Genomic DNA, 21,620 nt, shown 5'->3' with positions numbered 1-21,620 from the left:
CTGGGCGTTCGCTGTGGTTGTGAAGAGATCCACCGTCGGGCGCCCGAACCTCTTGCAGATCCGCAGGAAGACGCTGGGATGGAGCTGCCACTCTCCGTTGTCGAACAATCTCCCTGCTGAGCCAATCCGCTTGCTGGTTCTCCGTCCCGGAGATGTGTTCTGCTCTGATGGACTGGAGATGTCTCTCTGCCCAGTTTCCTAGTCGGAGGGCCTCGTCATGGAGGGCCTTGGAGTGGATGCCCCCCTGTCTGTTCACGTAGGCCTTGGTTGCCACATTGTCCGTCAGGACCAGGACATGATGACGGTCACCGTGGTCTTGAAATGGCATAGGGCCAGGTGGATGGCCCTGAGCTCCAACCAGTTTATGTTGTTGCGCAGATCTGTCGGGGTCCAGCGGCCCTGGGCTATCTGAGTCTCCAGATGTGCTCCCCAGCTCGCGTCTGTCGTGAGTATCTTCCTTGCTGGCTCCTTGAAGAAAGATCCCTTGTCCAATGCTGGGGACAGCCACCAATGGAGCGAGAGCAGCACCTGGGGTGACACTCGAACCTTGAATGTGGCGTCGCTCGTCCCAGCCTTCTGGTATGGAAGCAGGAACCACTGAAGCTCCCTGGTGTGTAGGCGAGCCCAAGGCATGATCCCTATACAAGAAATGAATTTCCCGAGGAGCCTGGAAAGAAGAACTACAGGAACAGAACGTAATTTGCGAACTTCATAAATCAGCTGTATAATATTGTCCTTTCGATCCTGGGGGAGGAAAACCTCCCCCGACACCGAATCTATAATAGATCCAAGATGGTGGAGCCTGGTAGATGGGACCAGGTGACTCTTCTCCAGGTTGATGGAGAACCCCAGGGATCTGAGCGTGTCGATGGTGATCCCCAGGTCCTGCCTGTCCCTGTCTGGGGACCTGGCTAGGACGAGGATGTCATCTAGGTAACAAAAGTCTTACTGGGAAGGAGCGCAGGTGACCTGCGGCCGCAGCCAGCACCTTGGTAAAGGTCCTGGGTGCTGAAGCCAACCCGAAGGGGAGGGCCCTGTATTGGAAGTGGTTGCCTTCGTGGGAAAACCTAAGGAACCTGCGATGTTCCGGGCGATTCTGATGTGAAGGTAGGCCTCCGTGAGGTCAATGGAGGCCAAGAGGTCGCCCTGTCAGATGCCCTCTAAGATGGATTTTAGGGAAGCCATCTTAAACCTACGGTAGACCACCCTGGAATTGAGAAGTTTAAGATCCAGGATGGCTCTCCACCCCCCCTGAACTCTTGGGGACCAAGAACAGGTTAGAGTAGAACCCGGAGCCCTTCTCCCTCTCTGGGACCCTCTCAATGGCCTTGATATCTAACAGGTGTTTGATGGCCTTGGCCTTAAGGACCCGCTTGGTGGGATCCCTGGAGGAGGTGAAGGTACGGAATCTATCAGGGGGTTGCGAGCGAAACTCCAGCTGTAACCTGAGCTTAACAGTCTGGAGGACCCACTCGTTGGAGGTGACGTGTTCCCAAGCATCCGCAAAAAGTGAGAGGTGACTGCCGATGGGGTGATTCGCGAACGAATCACTTGAATCTGCGGAAAGGACGGCCGCTCCCTCCTCGAAAGGGCCACTTGCTCTGCTGCTGACCCCTGAACCTATCACTAGCAATAGCAATAGCAATAGCAGTAGACTTATATACCGCTTCATAGGCCTTTCAGGCCTCTCTAAGCGGTTTACAGAGAGTCAGCATATTGCCCCCAACAATCTGGGTCCTCATTTTACCCACCTCGGAAGGATGGAAGGCTGAGTCAACCCTGAGCCGGTGAGATTTGAACCGCTGACCTGCTGATCTAGCAGTAGCCTGCAGTGCTGCATTTAACCACTGCGCCACCTTGGCTCTGGGAACTGCCTATCCTCTTGTCGATGGAATCTGGGGTTCTGGTACCTCTGGTTCTGGCCATCGGACTCAGTCGGGCAGTAGAATGTTCTCCTGGGGTACGGAGCATGCCGGTGATCTGACCGTCTGGTTGGAGCCGGGAAGATCTTTTGCTTATTCTTGTCCTCCACTAGGATAGGGTCCAGCAAGGCGCCAAAAAGCTTGTCCCCGGAGTAGTCTGCTCCTGCCAGGTGCCACTTAGTTTGGGATTCTGCCTGCCAGTGTCGCAACCACAGCAGGCGCCTGGATGATTCAGAGGATGATAAAGCTCGAGAGGCATACTTAACTGAGTGTAAGGTGGCATCAGCTGAGAACTGTGTGGCTGCCAGCACCTTAGAGATGTCCTGCAGAAGTCGTACCTCCGTGGCCGGAGTCCTGTCTCTCAGCTGTTCTAGCCATACCACTGTAGACCTATGAAAGAAGGAAGCAGAAGCGGCTGCCCTAATGGCCCAGGTTATCGCTTTGAATGTTTTCCGCAGAACGATGTCTGCCTTCTTGTCCTCTGCTTTCAGGCAGTTGGCGATGTCTCCAGTGACCACGGCTGAAGCTGAAGCTAGGGTGGCAACCGGATTGTCCACCTCGGGGACCTGCAGAGCTTGGGCAAATGTATGATTAAGATCATAGAATCTCGGGTCATTGCCCCCCGGGTTGAGAAAGGAGCCTAGCTTAACCCACTGGGATTTAAGCACCTCCATGAACATCTCTGGAGTGGGAATCTCTTCCTTTTCCACTGGTGGCCTATGGAAAGGACCCTTCTTTTTCCTCCCGCTAGTGCTGGGTGTGGTAGTTGCAAGCCTGGGATCTGGCGGGGGATCCAGGTCTGCTGTGGCCCTGGCCTTGTGGAGTAAGGAACTAAATAAGGAGGGGGGGGGGGAAAGGCCAGCAATATTGGGGGCCTCAGTTGACTGGGCATCCTTATCTTCAGAGAGTCCCACCTCCTTCAACTCTCCCTCCTCCAATTCCGAGGCCCCACTGGCAGTGGAGGGGGAGGGAGACCTGGGTCCTCTGGTAGCAGAGGCCCTGGGGGGGATCCTGGTTACCCCTGGGCTGGTCCCGGGGAGGCCTACTCCTGGAACTCTGGGGTTGCTGATTCATTCCAGAGGTCATTATTTGGGCTATGGCCCTGGCTAACATCTCCTGGAAGCTTGCAGAAAGCTCAGGGAAGGTTGGAGTTCTGGAGGCTGTGGTGAGATTGAGGTGCCAATGGGTACCTGCCTGGACTGGGTGCCCTGTGCCCAAAGGAGCCGTTCCTCGCTTCAAATGGGAGTGCAGGCGAGAGAGGGGGCGATAATGAGCTGTGCCCTCCGCCTGAGCCCCTAGGGGACTCTGGGGACGCCCCCTGGGACTCTACCAAGGCTGAGAGCCTGTGGGGGGGAGCGAGATCTGGAAGGGGAAGGGCTGATGGTGGCCCTGAACCTTCTAGCAGAGGCCCTGGTGATCTGAACCTCCTTTCTCGAGGTCCCCTTCCTCTGGGGCCTGGGGGTGCCTCTCTTGGTAGGGGAACTCCCTCTGGTATCTGGGGATTCCTTCCTGGAGGCCCCTCGCCCGGATCCGACTCCACTTGGGCTTTGGGCCTGGCACCCCTGATCCTAGCCGCCACCGCCATTCTGCCGTTTACAGCCTCCCCTTTCTCTGGCCAGCCTTGCTTGAGAAAAATCCCTGCTGCCGATCTGCGGCCCAGCTGCCGGCACACCGCTTGGATTGGGCCCTCCCCAGAGAACCAGCGGAGTTTGGGGCCTTGGAAGCCTCTTCCGGCTTCCGCGGTGCTGTTTTGAGCGCTCCCAGCGCCTGTAGAGGGAACGCTGGTCACGCGCTTGCTCTGGTTGGAGGACCAAGATGGTGGCCGCCGAGCTGCGACCCGAATCCCTGCAGCTGGGGGAGGAATCCAATGGCTCCCCAGTCCTCAAATGGCCTCCTGGGTCCGTGGAGCCTCCAAACGCCCCATGCGGCCTTTCCTCCACTTACGCTACCATCTGGTCGCTAGGAGTCGCACTAGCCGGTGGCGCGGCTGGCTAGCGATGCTGAGCACACTAAGGAGGGGTGAGGTGCTCTTCAGTGCGTATTCTGTGAAGAAAAAGCCTTGAAGCCTGAAGAATCCGAAGGATGGTGGAAAAAGAAGTCTGGAAGAAAAAACCTGCAAAAAGAACCTCGTTTCCAAGGTGAGGGAGAGTAGGAAAAAACACTCCTTCTGGGCTGGAGTCTGAGATTAATCTGGGAGAGAGAAGGAGGATCAGAGGTGTGGCCTCAAAAGATTATCCTCAGACTCCAGGGCAAGAGGGCTGGATTAATACCCATGTGTTACTCCTCCCACACCTCACTCTGGAAACTGGCTGTACACTATTGATTGCCATCCAACCTGACTGAGCTCGAGAGGATTTGCAAGGAAGAATGGCAGAAAATTCCCCAATCCGAGTGTGCAAAGTTTGTCCCGTCATACCCTGAAAGATTTGAAGCTGTAATTGATGCCGAAGGTGCTTCAACGAAGTACTGAGTGAAGGGTCTGAATACTTCTGCCAAAGTTTTTAAATTTTTTTTACAGACATTTCTAAAATTCAGTTTTCACTTTGTTACTGTAGAGTATTGAATATAGATTAATGAGAAAAAAATTAATTTCAACAACTGCAGCATACCAAAATTGACAAAAATGAAGGGGGTCTGAATACTTCCTGAATGCACTATAAATATCATAAGTAAATAAATAAAATATGAATAAATTAAATAAACATATAATTGGGCCTAAATCAATGAAACACTGGAGACAAAAAGGGGTCTATCCTTCTTGTCCTGCATGTTCTCAATATTCTCAAGCCATTTTGAAAACGTTACAATAGGAAGATAAAACTTTGAGGAGGAAGAATAACTGAAAAATATATCAAATTTATCCCCACAATGGATTAGCCTGGATATCAGTCTAATATGCCAAACAAATTTAGGAATTTACAGGAATTATTTCTTGCCCAGCAAAAATGAAACAGGGACTGTGCCTGCTAATAGAAGATACCTGCTATAATTATTTCACTATTTACTGAATAGTATTTTGAGCATCATAAACTTCTAGGTAATGCAATAAAATACAAAAACACATTTTTTCACAACAGTGCAGAATGGAAAGAAATCAAATTAGAGGATATGAGAGGGCAGGATGCCTAAGATTACCTAGCACTTGGGTTGATAATGGTAGGGCTGTCTGTGGGCACCAACAATGAAAGAGTGAGCCCTCTTCCTCCTTAGAGGAGGCTAGGGAAATGAGGATGATTTTTTTCTCATGGTCCATAACTCCCTTGGTTTTCCCTTCTCTCCCCCCCCCCCAACAAAGTGGAAGGCAGTTCTGTGGGTCAGCCAAGGAGAAGGAGGAGGTAGCTTCATTGGGGCTTTCCTGAAGATAGCGAGGAGAGGATAAACAACACAAGCCTATATGACTCAGCAGGTTATGGATTGTCTAATATAAAAATAAAAGTATAAAATGACATTAATCATAAAGAAATTAATGAACCTAATTAAAAATGCATTAAGTATCATTTTTAATTCCTCAGAGATATGTTCTAATAAACATAACAAGAATTCTAGCAATTCAAAGTAGTTTCATTTTTAAAAGTTCTTACCAAAGACTCTTTCATCATTGATATTTTTAATGCAGAACCACAGGCCTGCTGGGAAAGTACAGACGAGAATATGTAGATCAAAAAAGAAGGAAACCCAAGTTGTAGGCTGATGCTCTGATACCGAGGCAATGATCGGGATGTGAATTTTTGCATACCTTTTAAAAAAGAATCAAATTCAACAATATGTCCTACATATTTCAGTTAAATTACAGAAATTGAGAAAAAGTGGTTCTCAAACTTTCTTTGGCTCCTTGAATGATATGATCAAATGTAGCCATTTATTCAAAGAATAAAAAAATGGCATGTCATAAATATCAAAGTATTCTTTTGCATCTTAAAAATCACACTAACAAGGTAAGACATATTCATATTCTATTCAATGAAATAATGTTACCTTCTTCTTTAAAGTGTGTATATATTAATACAATGAATCACAAAAAGACAATATAGAACAGTAAGTATAAATTCAATATTAATCATGAATAAATTATAGAAGATGAATCCAAAGATGAAATATAAGAAACTAAAATAAAAACCATTTTTAAAAAAGTAAAAGTTCTTGTACTATAATATAAAAAAATTCTATTGACACTAATGGAAATTTTAAAGTATTTTAGTGTAGACAATAAAAGCTGTTATGCTTGATATTTTTTCTTGCTGGGAGAGAGATGGAGTGGTGTTTAGTGGCTAACTGTTTTCCATTAACAGGTCAAAGATTACGTAATTTTACCTTATATTCATACCTACCCAGTATCCCATAATGAGTAGAATCTGCCACTCCATGGTGCAATGTAACCTGAAAATATATATTCCGGTAACTTAGCAGCTACTGTGCAAATATATATTAATTTTCAAACCTTCAAAACAAACTGTTCTCTCAGTCTATATTAAAAAATATTTGTCTCCAACTTTACTTTTAAACTAATTTCCATAGTCCCAACTCTAAAGTAAATTGTTGCTTTTTCATGTATTGATACTTATTTTTACTGACTGTCTGTACCATTTTAGTTGTACAACAAACTACAGAGGTCTCTAACAATGAAAGATAGAACTTCCCTTAAGTTGCAGATTCTTTAATGGTCTCAAACAGGGATTAAAAAAAAAGATCAGAATGGAAACTTTAAAGTGTGCATTTCTGTTCTACTTGAACCTATGCAATAAAATGTATGTTTCTTATGAAACACCTACTAACAATTCCAAAGATACTACATTATCTGAAATTTATGAACAGAGGCAGACATAAAATACCGTTTTGACTCCAGGCTAGATATAGTTTGGCAGAAATGAAACATTAACATTTATGTTAATTCTGAACAGAACAAAATCTTGGCAGAGTGAATAGGGCAAGGCTCATTCACACCATCCCTATCTCTCCGCGCATAAATTCCCAGTATAACATATCCACTGGCTGAACTGCTCTTCACATACCCAGAGTCTTTTCCCCCCCAACTTTCACCAACATTTCAGCACAATGTATCATAGATCTGACTGCCCTCACCTTTCCAGCACCTTCATTCCCTCCCCATGGCATAGGCTACTGGCTTGCCCAGAGCCATTTGTCATAAGCTGTTGATATCCTTGCCTTTTCTCCTGCTACCCATAACCAATTTTACTCATCCATGTTATTCCATGCACAGAAAGAAAAAATATCCCAAAACAAATGTATTGTATCTGGGCACAGACTCCCAAGCTAGCTGCGATATGCATGGAAAAATTAATATGAGGAACATTTGCAGATCTCTACCCAATAATTATTTTGAGCTGTCAGAAAGTTTTCTATGACAACAGGAAACATTTATTGGATACCACTTACCTGTATATGTTAAATAGATAACGCTCAGGAATACAATTCCAGCAGCCAAAGATATACCTAAGAAGAATAATGTCTGAAATTCTTGCTTTGTTAGTCTGTCTCTCATATACTGCAGGAAAGCATAGGCTTGCAGAAGAGCAAATACACCTATTAAAATGCAAAGAAACAGTTGTGTTTTGTTTAACAAACAGTCCTCGCTCTAAACAAATGCTAATCTTAAGTAATTTTGCTCACATTATGCATGTTTCTTTTACTGATTTTATGTATTTACATGGATTTCTTTATATGTTACCATATGTATGACCATTGTATTTTAAGATGTTCTTGTTTTGCTAATGTATGTTCATTACCTGTAATATTCTTTTATTTTTTTCTGCAGCTTATTCCCCCCCCCCCCATGTTCATTTTTTTAATTACTCACTGAAATATTTAAAATGTCAATTCATTTTTATTTTTATGCTTAATTTTATTTTTTTCAACTACTTATTTCTATGAAACAAGTTGAACTGAATCTGAAAAAGGAATTAATTAAAATGCTTTGGGACAAAATACAATCCTGAATTACAATAATGATAAAACATCAAATTGACACATTTCTATCATATTAGAACACAGGGGTTAAACTTTCAGTGGCACATTGCAGTCATGTGACATATTGCAATATTTTTCCCTTTGTGGAACTGGGGTGGGCACGGCCTATGCGTGATGCATCCAGCCTGGGGGCCACACCCCTGTATTACAACATATAATCTTTCTTGTAAAAACTGCCTCTAACCTGATTGTTTTGATATTACCCTATTTTTGTATCTTTTCCTACTTTACAGTATCTTATTCAGATGTGATTATCATATCAGTACAGAATATTTCAAATAAAGCCTCATCATAGATTTATATAAATCCAGTGTACATTGACAAAGTTATTTTCAATCTCCTTAATGATCCCAATAGGCAGAAGGTATGCTTATAATAATCCTCAAGTTTACATTTTCATTCAGCTAAAATGTATCAACATTCTTTCCTGATCACTCGTCAGCTGAGAACCCATTAATATATATGTGAAGATTTGGGGGTTTTTTTTTGATCACTGCATATCATTTTATACTTACGCTGAAGTGCATTTTGTCATTTTAAGACCCACTCACCAATTTGTAGATATTCTTGTACATATTCTCCTTCATGGTTGCTTTTTGATCAGGAAATGTAAAAGCTACTTGGAACATCTCTCCTGTGGGAAATTATCCCATAATTGGCTGGGTGAAATTAGCTGGGATCAATAGGATAGGATAGAATATTCTATCTGGATCAATTCTATCTGGATCAAAGGTCCCAGTGAACATTTGCCAAAAGCCATATGGAAAGAACAGTCCTGGGAAAGCTTTTAGATAAGGAAGCCGAATTCATTTCGGGTGTCTATACACGGATACACACAGAGATGAGAGGCCTCTATTATCTGAGATATAAACACACAGAATTAGCCTTGCATCCTTTTGCCGCCTCGTGTAACAAATCAAGTCATTTCCATATGCCTAATGTAGCTCTCTGTGATTTACAATTCTAAGACCGTTTGTTCCTCCTTCCTGCTCTCCTTATCAGGATGTGATTTACAATTCCATACTTCCTAACTTCCTCTTATCAAAGAGTACCTTTTGTCCCTCCTCCCTGCCCTTTCTGCCAGAATGTAATCAAGAAGTGATTTGTAACATACTGTGAGATGCTTTGTTTGTATTAAACTGCTGACTAGTTTTCTTTGAACTTTCCTAATAAAAAGTGTTCTGGTTTAGCCAGAAGACGCCATTTTCACCCAGTCTGCAGTGTGTGCATGTCTCATTGCCAAAGCAGCCTAGGAATCAGAATTCGTGATTTGGACCACCGAATTGTGAGAATGCTTGTATCATCAATGCAAGCCCACTCTCGCAAGTGGTGACCTCCGACGTGATCCATTTCACAACGCCAGGAATCAGTCGAGGTGCGACGCAGGGAGGCCCGGACAGGTCGGACGGACTTTCAGCGTGCCCAATATTCCCATCTCTTACCCAGCGCACCTTACGTAAGTATGGAAAAAGATTTGTCTAAAGGGCGGGCGGCCTGTCTTAAGGAAACAGGACCCCTGTCCAGAGAGCAGAAGGCTCACCTTAAGGAGATTGGACAGATAATTGGAGCTCACAAAATTATATTAAAAGATAATACTGAAATTCCCACAAAAAAAGAGGTTAGAGAATTAATGAGGTACATTTGGCAATACTGTCCGTGTTACCCAACATTTGGATCTCTTAATATAGACACGTGGGAGAAAATAGGCTCCTATTTACACGAGGAGCCTAGAGCACCGACACCTATATTAATCAGCTGTAAAGCTGTTTTAACTGCTCTTTGTCTTCATCACGGAGACACATTCACGCTTTCCAAAAAGCAGGCAGATGAATTAACATCTCTAAAACCCACTGCCCCTCCCAAGTATGAGGAAATAACAACAAAGGCTGTAGGGGAAGAGAAAAGGGAAAGCAAAGAGGAGATTTTAAAGCAAACTCCTCAAGAAGAAAAATCCAACACCCCAGAAAAATCTGATATCCCTCCTAAATATGAAGAAGTAACAACAGAGATTGTAGAAAAAGTAAAAGAGGAAATCACATCAGAAATTGTAGAAAAGATAAAAGAGGAGATCAAACAACAGGCTCCTCAGGAAGAAAAATCTAATATTTATCCAGTTTTAAGAAGTACTGAGTACTCACTCGGTCCCCTCACTGCAGGAATGCAAAAAAAGAGAAGTGGAGACGATGTGAAGTTGGACGACCTGAAAATGTTAGCTGCCTTTCCTGTTGATTTTGCAGGACAAAATCCTGTGTTCACCCCCTTGCCACATAATGTTTTAAAAGATTTAAAATCAGCCATAGTAACCTATGGCTTGTTGTCTCCATATGTTCAAGGTTTAATTGCAAGCTTGGCTGACAATTATGCTTTGTTACCAAGCGAATGGTGTACACTGGCAAAGACTGTCCTTAGTATGACGCAGGCGATGATATGGAAAGCCATATTTAAGGAAAGATGTGAAGTGTTGCGAAGAGCTCATGCTAATTTCACTCTTTACCAGTTAATAGGAAAGGGAAATTTTTCCACATTTGCCCAACAAATGACCCTCCCCGAGGACTGTTTGAAAGTAACCGGGAAAGCTGCAGTATATGCCTTTGCACATCTGGATGATATGAAGTGTGCTGCCACTTCTAGCTTCACTAATATTAGACAAGAAAATGGGGAATCATATAGCAGCTTTGTGGAAAGATTGCAGACTGTAATAAATAGAGAAATTAATAATGATGTAGCTCAAAAAGAACTGATGATAAAGCTAGCTTTTGAAAATGCTAATGAAGATTGTAAAAAAGTCCTGGAACCTCTGAGGGGAGATCCCACGAAGACCTTGGTAGATTATCTGCGTAAGGCTTCAGTGGTAGGGTCCGCTGCGTATCAGGCACAATTAATGGCTGATGCATTCATAGTAAATCAGAACAATCAAAAACCCAGAGGACCAAAGGTGGGAAATTGCTTTAATTGTGGGAAACCAGGACATTTTAAAAATCAATGCAGAGCCCCGGGGGGGGGAGCAGGATCACCCGCTAAGAACGAAGGAGCCCGGCCAAAAACCCCTTGTCCCAGATGTGGAAAGAACGGCCACTGGGCAAGAGAGTGCAGAGGAAGAGGTGATCAGAGGGAAAATGAGAATAGACAACAGTTCTCGGGAAACTAGGCAGCGGGCGAGGTTCCAGCCCGCTAATTAAAGGAGCCACTTTTAACATAAATTGTCCAGATTTCATTTCCAAAAATCATACATCCATACCTTCATTGCCATCTGATCAACCAGAACCCATAGCCATAGTAGCCTCTCCTAGAAAACCGGTTGATTTTGCAGAGAAAGAAACAGTTGTGCAATCAGTGGTAATTCAAGCCTCAGAAACAATTGAAATGTTTACTCCCGGATTGGTGTACTTTTTGCCATTAAATATGTCAGCAACTCATTTTCCACCAGCAACTCCCTTAATTTTGTACCCTCACAGGGATCTTATATCCCGTAAGGTTTTGGCGTCGCCTTTTCTGCTAGAGGACACAAAAATTTCCTCCCTAGCTTTGGCTTGCATTTGCAACAGCCCGCTCACAGTCAGGGCGGGGGAGGATGCTGCTATTGTGATACCTGTTTCTTTAGAAGTCGATCCTTATCAACATAATCCTCTTAGGCATTGTGAAAAAGTACCTTTGGGAGAGTTAATTACTACCCATGAAAATTACTGGACTACAGGAGTAAAAGCTCAAAAGCCATTCTTGACCATAACTCTTAATCGCGTTCCTTTTACTGGAATTTTAGATACAGGCGCAGACGTTTCAGTGATAAGTTCTACACAGTGGCCCTCTTCTTGGCCTTTGCAAACTGCTGCTGCCGTTAAAGGAGTCGGCGGAATCCAATTGGCCCAGACTAGCTCGGAGTGGCTAGAGGTTTCTATCCCGGGTTCTGTAATTAAGGCACGTATCCGACCGGTTATTTTAAAACTGCATGTTAATTTGTGGGGGAGAGATTTGTTGTCTCAGTTTGGGGCAACCCTAACTTTGGAGTAAAGTAGAGAAAGAGTGAAAAAAGAGTGAGAGAGAGGTAGAGAGAAAAAAGGAAGTGAATAGAGGAAAAGAGAAAGAGGAGGATTGAATTGAATTGATGTTTGAAGTTTGTAAATGGGCTTTTGGCTTGAAGCCGTGAGGGTGAGAAGATTAGTTAGGATTTAAACTGCTCTCTGAAATTCCTCGCTGTTTGAAGAATGCATGACTAAGGATTTTGCATGTGAAATTAATTTACACAAGCAGTTTGATTGCAGTGTTAATATATGTTAAATGGTAAAAGTTGGTATGCACGTACTTTGATTTCTTTCATATAAAGAAACAGCAAGTTGCAAAGATTGTTTATGTGTGTATGCTTTTGTGATATCATTTCCAAATTTGTTGAGAGAAAGCATGTTTTAAAGAGCAGGATAGCCGTTTGTAGAATTGTTCAGCCCTGGGCTAACTTAAAGTGATTGCGTGCGTGAGTTCCACCCCCCCCTTCCCCCCTGAGTCATTCCTTGGAGGGAAACAGGAGAAGGGGGGGAGAGAGAAGCTTGTTGAGAGAAAGCAGAGTGAGAACAAAGGAGAGTTTGTGAGAGGTTAGCCCAGCCATTCCCCCCCCTTTTTTTTCCCTGAGCCTTTCCTTGGAAGGAAACAGGAGAAAGGGGGAGACAGAGAAGCGTGTGTGAGTAACTGCTTTCAGACCTAGAGGGAGAGAGACAGCAAGAAAATAGAGCTCATTGGCTTACGTATAGCTTTTTGAACTGATGGTAATGAATGTTTTGTATTAAGAATAAATGAAATGGACCCTTTAATGAAACTAACATTAAAAAACAATGACCCAATTTGGATTGAACAGTGGCCCCTCCCCATTGTCAAGTTAGAAGCCTTAAAAGAAATTGTGCAACAGTTGTTATTAGATAAAAAAATAGAATTGTCAAATAGCCCTTATAATACTCCTGTATTTTTAATTAAGAAAAAATCAGGGAAGTGGAGAATGCTTCAAGATTTAAGAAAGATAAATGAAGTGATTTGTCCCATGGGGCCCCTGCAGTGCGGGTTACCCAACCCTAACATAATTCCTCAAAATTATGCTTTAACAGTTATTGATTTAAAAGATGCCTTCTTCTCAATACCTTTACATAAAAAGGACAGAGTATTATTTGCATTTACAATTCCTGTACTAAATTATAGTGAGCCAACAGTAAGGTATCAGTGGAAAGTTTTACCCCAGGGAATGCTAAATAGCCCAACGCTTTGTCAATATTACATTAATAAAATTTTAAAACATTTTAGAGCCAAGTATAAAGGTATCCTATTCTACCACTACATGGATGATATCTTGCTAGCCATAGAAAAAGATGCACAAAGTGCATATCCACAGATTTTAACAGAGATCATACAAGGATTTAATGATAAAGGATTTAAAATTGCTTCAGAAAAAATTCAAACTATGCCACCATATTTATATTTGGGACATAGAATCATGACTTCTCACGCCTCACCAGTAATTCCAAAACTACCTGAGATGGATAAATGTAATTTGGTGCAGTTACAACAATATTTGGGTTCAATTAACTGGGCACGTCCCTACATGGGATTAACTACGAGTCAGTTACAACCTTTATTTGCATTGCTGGCAGGAGGAAAAGAGCCTGCTGCTATACTAACCATAGGGGACAAAGAAAAAGAGTGTATTCAGGTGATTGAGGCAGCCTTAACAAAAACCTGGGTAGACAGGATGATTTCACACGTTCCTATCTCAGCTGCTATTTTCAATACCAAAAACTTGCCCACAGGGTGTTTGCTGCAAATACAACAGAACAAAGTGTTAGTGATTGAATGGATACACTTAGCAAACAGCCCGGGAAGAACAGTTTCAACAAAACCTCTATTGTTATCCCAGATAATTATAAAGCTAAGAGAGAGAGCTCGAGCTACACTGGGAACGGATCCAGAAACTTTTTACGTTCCTTACCCACTACCTTGGTGGGAAAAATATTTTCAAATATCAGATGCACTTCAATTGGCCTTAAGTGACTATTTAGGGACAATTAAATACCACTATCCCACAGATTATAGGTTTTTGTTACTGAATCTACAACATTTACAATTGACTTCCTTACAAAGTAAACTGCCAATTAAAAATGCAGTTACAGTTTTTGCTGACGGAACTAAGAACAGGGGTGCATGTGTGTATCAAATCTCAGGACAGTGGATAACTTACCACACGCACCCTCAGAGTTCAGCACAGCGTTCTGAGTTGGCTGCATCCATATTAGCATTTGAGAAATTAAAAGATCAAGCATTTAATTTAATTGTGGATTCATTGTATGTTTACCAAGTGATTAATAACTTGTTTGATGCCTATCTTTCACCAGCCCTAGATAAGCAATTGTTAGATATGTTTTTACAGTTACAGCAATTAATTGTTGATAGAAAATTTCAATATTTTGTGGCTCATATTAGGAGTCACCAGTCACTCCCTGGAATGCTAACAGAGGGAAATGATTATGCGGACAAAGCCGCTAGGGAAAGTTTTATTGGATTTGCAACTCCATGGGAAAGCCATGAGTATTTTCATCAAAATGCAAAAGCCTTAGTGAAGATGTTTGGAATTTCAAAAACCGAGGCTGTAGCGATCATCCAACAGTGCTCAACCTGTAGCAGGCAAGGTAACGCAATTCCTATGGGAGTTAACCCCCGAGGAATTAAACGTTGTGAGATATGGCAAATGGATATCACACAATACCCTTCTTTTACACCCTGGAAACATATTCATGTCACAGTGGATACCTTTTCAGGTTTTATTTTTGCAAGTCCACAGCGGGGGGAGACAACCAAACAAGTGATCAACCATTGTATGCGCTCTTTTTCAGTTTTAGGAAGCCCCCTGGAGATTAAAACAGATAATGGACCCGCATACAGTAGCGCTGCATTCGCTACCTTTTGTGATCAATGGAAAATTGTCCATAAATTTGGCATCCCATACAATTCCCAAGGACAAGGAATTGTGGAAAGAGCAAATTTAACACTAAAAATGATGCTTGATAAACAGCAAGGCCCCTTTAAGATAGGGTTGCCTGAAATCCAAAACCGTTTAAGCAAAGCCTTATACACACAGAATTTTTTGAATCTTACAGGCTCACCCATAGCTTCCACAGCTGGGGAAAGACATTTTCAGAATAGCGTAGTTTCTCCCCGCCCTCTTGTTTATTACAGACAATTGCCAGACCCTCAGTGGAAGGGCCCAGTGGAGCTCGTTACTTGGGGACGTGGATACGCTGCTGTGCAACTCCCGGACAGAGTGTTGTGGGTTCCTGGAAGATGCATACGACCGTTTCATGAGAGACCAGTGAAGACAGATGATAACAAGGATCCCGAAGCAAGCCTATCCCTTTTGTTTCAAGCCACAGACGACTAACATTGCTCCCTGCGAAGCCTGTTGGTGTTTCCATTGCTTCTCCTGTGAGCTGACTGCAAACTCCAGTGCGACATTGTGGTGATTGAACAGCTTTTTGAAGAATATTTTGATTACACAAATCCTTTCTACACTACTACTTGCCTTCGCATTACCCTTACTGTGCAACAGGCCCCTGACAGTCATTGGGTTAACAATTATCACCAAGGATCTCTTGACCCCTCTTTTGATACTCAAGATGAAAATCCGTCCGGAACAGGTCGTTGGCCGGTCATATGTTCCCAGAGTACGTCAGCCCCGATGCCCATTTTTCAGAGGACCGTCGCCTGGACAGGAAATGGGATTTTGGGATTTTTGGGCTCTTCCGATGTCTTGTAAGCATTTTCTGTTACACCTTTTGCTAATGATGTTGGGAATGGGAATTGTGCTTTTAATCATATGGGGGGCATGTGAATATGAACGCAAAAATAAGAAGGGAATAGTGGAGGATATTCAAGAAATTCCTTTCACACACAACCACTCAAAAAGAGCGATCATTCCATACTCCAATGGGGAAAACTGCAATTCTCAAGGGATATGCATCTACCCTCACAATACATACGGAGAAGCCAATACACAAGTTACCTTAACTTGTTATTTGGAAAATTCAAAAGCACCATGTTTAATTACATGGCAATTTTTGCCTGCAAAATTCAAAAAGGCAATCCAAAATGTGAGAGGTATTTCACACCCGAAAGAGAACGGCTGTTTATCACACATTAAAGTAAAAATTACAGAGAATTCTATAGGTTGGTATCAATGCACGCAATACCAAAAAGGGTTGCCTAATAAAATAATAAAAACAGAAGTAACTTCAAGAGCAAGTATAAAATTTCCCCCAGTTAGTGAATGGTTCTTAACACTATTGAGTTATCAACAAGAGATAGGAGGAGACAGCTCTCACCACCTAACAAAAAGAGAGATAAAAGAGGACATTTGCACAGCCTGTTTACAAAAAACCAAACAAGGCAAAACAATTTCCATGACCTTAATATATTATACTATGAAACCTGAATGCAATGGAACTTTAATACCACCATGCACACATAATAATACACAATACAATCAGTGCTATACACCAAATGGAATACAGTGTTATGAACCGAAAGCGGTAGGACCTATAACAAGTAGCATCTATGTTTATGGCTATAAAGGAGGATCAACTAGTTTAAAACATCAATTTCTTACAGCACAAAGATTATCAGGGTACATAGCCCATAATGTTTCAAAGGGAATGGCACCCATTACTGTTTGTTTTGATACATGTTTAGCAATTGCCATAGGGCAAGGAACAGGATCCGCAGGGGTAACCTGTGGAGGACAGTCGTGGGAACAATCATACATCCAAAACCATAGATATTTATTTACTCGCTCGACACTCTCAGCACATGGAGGCTATACCCAACCAAGTGTATATTGGTATACAAGTGGCTATGGACCTAACAATTTTGATCTTTCTATTACTCCAGTCACTACTGATTGTCAATCCCATCACTGCACACCACTCTGCCTTACTGCACAGGTAGCAGGTACTTTAGGCACCCGATACTATCATTATGGTATTGGTATAGATAAAGCAGGAAAGGATCCTTATGGATACATCATTGTAAAGACTGAAGCAACAAAATTGACAAATCAACCTGTAAAGTTTTTTTGGAGTTATGAGCAGGAGATTGCTAAACTCAACGATCTACCTACACCTCCAAAAGCAAAAAATATGTTTATTAATTTGGCTCAAGAAGTTGCTACAGAACTCATGTTAAAAAATTGTTTTGTATGTGGAGGAACCACTATGGGAGATCGCTGGCCATGGCATGTACAAGAAGCAAATTATACTGAAATAGCTCAATGGAAAGGGAACTTCACCTTTAATAACAACTTCAATGAAACTTGGCAAGTTACCTCTCATATAATAGGTCACATATGTTATACCAGAAATAAAAATAATCAGACTAAAAGAAATAAACCTATGGGATTTTTAAAATGTTCTAATGAGTGGGAAAATAACACTTGGGTTTCACAAACTAATATGACCAAACCTGAAAACTCATTGCTGGAAGTAACTAAGTTACGAGGACTTTCAGACCCTGAAAATGATACTATTGTGTGGAATTCACCTGATGGGTTATATTGGATATGTGGTAATTTTGCCTATAATATGTTACCCACGGGTTGGTATGGGTCATGCATCTTAGGGGCGATTCAGCCTTCATTCTTCCTAATGCCTATAGAGAAAAAACAAAAACTGGGAGTCCCTGTATATGATACTCTTGAAAGACGTAAACGTACCATAGATCTTGCTAAAGGGATAAAAATAGGTAACTGGAAGGATGATGAGTGGCCCCCTGAGAGAATTATTGCATATTATGATCCTGCGACGTGGGCACAAGACGGATCATGGGGATATAGAACGCCTATATACATGATAAATCGCATTATTAGATTACAAGCTGTATTAGAAATAATTACAAATGAAACTGCATTGGCATTAACTAAGCTTGCAAAAGAAAGTGTATTGTCAAGAACTTATATTATGCAAAATCGTTTAGCCTTAGACTATTTGCTCGCTGCCGAAGGCGGAGTGTGTGGTAAATTTAATCTTAGTAATTGTTGTATACAAATTGATGATTCTGGAATTGTGATAGAAAAAATAACTCGAACTATGATACAAACTGCACATGTTCCTGTACAAACTTGGAAAGGCATATTGGACACTGACGGTTGGTTAGGAGGTATTTTTAACAATTGGAAGCAAGGTTTATTTTTTATTGGGATGATATTTTTGGGATTAACTATGTTGCCATGCATAATACCATTATTGAGATCCACTATGCAAAGTATTGCGGACGCTGCTATCCAGAAGCATCACGCATTATTAATAAGTGTCAATACATCAGAATTAATAATCCCTGGATATCCAATGGAAGGGGGATTTGTGAGAAAGAAACAACCCATGGCAATTGCTTCCATTTAAAAAATAAAAAAGGAGGAGATGTGGGAAATTATCCCATAATTGGCTGGGTGAAATTAGCTGGGATCAATAGGATAGGATAGAATATTCTATCTGGATCAATTCTATCTGGATCAAAGGTCCCAGTGAACATTTGCCAAAAGCCATATGGAAAGAACAGTCCTGGGAAAGCTTTTAGATAAGGAAGCCGAATTCATTTCGGGTGTCTATACACGGATACACACAGAGATGAGAGGCCTCTATTATCTGAGATATAAACACACAGAATTAGCCTTGCATCCTTTTGCCGCCTCGTGTAACAAATCAAGTCATTTCCATATGCCTAATGTAGCTCTCTGTGATTTACAATTCTAAGACCGTTTGTTCCTCCTTCCTGCTCTCCTTATCAGGATGTGATTTACAATTCCATACTTCCTAACTTCCTCTTATCAAAGAGTACCTTTTGTCCCTCCTCCCTGCCCTTTCTGCCAGAATGTAATCAAGAAGTGATTTGTAACATACTGTGAGATGCTTTGTTTGTATTAAACTGCTGACTAGTTTTCTTTGAACTTTCCTAATAAAAAGTGTTCTGGTTTAGCCAGAAGACGCCATTTTCACCCAGTCTGCAGTGTGTGCATGTCTCATTGCCAAAGCAGCCTAGGAATCAGAATTCGTGATTTGGACCACCGAATTGTGAGAATGCTTGTATCATCAATGCAAGCCCACTCTCGCACTCTCCAAACAGAAAATTACTAATTTATTCCTACAACTGCTGTTTGTCCATTACTAATTAATAGAATATCTGCATTGTGGCACAGTAGTTAGAATGCAGTATTGCAGGCTAACTCTGCTCACTGCTAGGAGTTCAATTCCTTCGATCCTGACGAATCCTTCCATCCTTCCAAGGTCAATAAAATGGGAACCCAGATTGTTGGAAGCAATATGGTAACTGCTTAGAAAGGGCTGTAAAACACTATGAGATGGTATATAGGTCTAAGTGCTAATGGTAAACACTTTTATGCTGCTAAATTAGTTAACAAACTTTGAAGGGTGTCTTTGCATATTTTGCCATTCAAAATAACTACTGATAATCTTATATATAATTTTGCTGTCAACAAGGTTAATAAATGATGACACACATCAGCACAGGATTATTACTGGGAAAACTTGTGCAATATTTAAGAGGAATAAGGGTAAAATTAATCTGACTATAAATAAGTCTGACCATTTCTTCAGCAACTATTCAAAGCTTCAGTTGTTCTGAACTAGGGAATTTACAATCAGAATAAATAGTTCTCAACCTATGATGACAATTGAGCCCAAAATTTCTATTGCTAAGTGACAGTGGTTAAATGAGTTTTCCCCATTTTGTGACCTTTCTTGCCACAGTTGTTAAATGAATCACTGCAGTTGTTAAGTTAGTAACATAGTTGTTAAGGGAATCTATTTTTTTCATTGATTTTACTTATGAGGTTGCAAAAAGTGATCACATGACCATCATAAATATGAACCAGTTACCAAGCACTCAAATTTTGATCATGTGACCATGAGGATGTTGTAATGGTCGTAAGTGTGAAAAGTGATCACATCATATTTTCAATGCCATTGTAACTTCGGTCATTAAACAAATGGTTGTAAGTCGAGTATTACCTGTACTGAAGTTCTGGCCCTTGCAGTGCCCCAGCAGTCATATAAATAAAATTTTGGTGTTTCGCAACCAGCTTTAATTGTGACCAATTTCAAGTCCCTGCTGTTATGAGATCACAATTTGCAACATTCCCTACTGGCTTTCTACAAGTAAAATCAATGGAGAAGCTGTCAAGGAAGGTTGTAAGTCAATAGGTGAGTCTTCATCCCATCTTCTCTCCACTTGCATGAACAGCACTGTCTTTCTCCTCTTCTCTCACACACCTTTTGCCCTATGATCTCCCTTATCTTACATCCTCCTTCCATGGGCTGAGGTGGATGCACCCCTTACCCTCTTTCCAAGCCTCCCTGCAATCACACACGTGAATTCTACATCGTCTTCATTGGTCTTCTTAAGCTTGTGCTCTACCACAGCACCCTTCTATTTCAATCTCAGTATGTTCTCCACTAGCCCCCCCTCACCTCAGTGCAGCACCTCCATGCTCTTTATCTGACACTCTCTCCAAATTATTTAACAAGTCTTGGGTTAGGACAATGGCCTGGATTGTAGCTAAGTGAAGCAATCACCTGATGTTGTGCTTTATGACTAAATCATTTAGACATAGCAATCCCTGTCCCAATTACAGTTGTAGCTTGAGGACTACCTGTAATAATTAGGTAAAATTGTGCTATATAAGAACTTCCATTTTACAAGGCTTATTTTATTTTTGTTTATTTGATTTAGATTCTGCCTTTCTTTTAGAGTATTAAGGCAGCATATATACCAACCCAAATAGAAATTTCTGGATATCATGTTAGAAAATTAAAACTTCTAAACTATTTTATTCTAATCATTTTTATGCTATAACAATAGAATAAGAGATAAAATTACACAAGTATTATAACTTACTAACAAGTTATATTTTCTTTCTTCCTTTTCTACACTTTTGGCTTTTTTTCTTTCCTCTTTTCTATATTCTAAATATTCATTTTCATTAGTTTTTTGTTTTTTACAAAAATCTTTATTAAAGAAATTAAAACTTAATTGTGTGTATTTTCAATACATTAAATTCTTTCTTACCTGCAGCTGCCATGTGCTCACTTGTCCTAATTGGCTGAAATCCAACAAAAGGTATCTGCATGGATAATATTAATCCAACAATGTAGAAAGTGCTATATGCTGTGAATAAAAAAGTATCAGATTACTATAAAACAAAAAAGTTAATTTTTAAAATGATATATTTTTAGGATTTGTCACAATATTTGAAAGCCATTTTTGTAATATAAATTTATGTTATCAAATACTAACTGGTACACTGACATTTTGGTTCCTTAATTAATTCCATTATAGAAAAGGGATTTCTAAAAGTTTGAGGCAGCCTGAATATCATTGTAGCAACATATAGAGGTAGAAATGATTGGAGACAGAGAATTGGCAACTCTCAGGGAATGCGTCCTCAAGGTAGGTTGTTTCCGTGATGTGTACCAGTCCCCTAATCTTAACCCAAGAGTCCCAAATAGCAAATCTTCAAGGGACCAAGCTTTTGCCTTCTGGTAGTAAATACAAAGTCTATCTGTAATATGGTCATCTTCAGCCATGAGTTGATCACTGATGAGAGGAATAACTAGGCATGTATATCTGAGTCTTGGGTTGGGATTGGAGTGGCAATGGTGCCTCTCTTGGAGATTTGTC

General features: G+C 41.4%; 1 protein-coding gene across 1 annotated transcript in view; it reads right to left on the bottom strand.

Moving 5' to 3' along the window:
* The window catches only part of STT3B (STT3 oligosaccharyltransferase complex catalytic subunit B), a 75,163-nt gene that overhangs the window by 18,110 nt on the left and 35,433 nt on the right, over positions 1–21,620 (bottom strand). The window contains exons 6-9 of the mRNA XM_032237070.1: positions 21,009–21,107; positions 7,317–7,463; positions 6,251–6,299; positions 5,504–5,658 (exon numbers count right to left, since the gene is read on the bottom strand). Coding sequence (XP_032092961.1) covers positions 5,504–5,658; positions 6,251–6,299; positions 7,317–7,463; positions 21,009–21,107 — 450 coding nt within the window. The remainder of the gene's footprint in view (positions 1–5,503; positions 5,659–6,250; positions 6,300–7,316; positions 7,464–21,008; positions 21,108–21,620) is intronic.

The sequence above is a fragment of the Thamnophis elegans genome, chromosome Z (assembly GCF_009769535.1).
Source record: "Thamnophis elegans isolate rThaEle1 chromosome Z, rThaEle1.pri, whole genome shotgun sequence".
Classification (NCBI taxonomy): domain Eukaryota; kingdom Metazoa; phylum Chordata; class Lepidosauria; order Squamata; family Colubridae; genus Thamnophis; species Thamnophis elegans.
The sequence above is the reverse complement of the archived record's forward strand: the minus strand, read 5'-3'. Positions and strand labels throughout refer to the sequence as shown.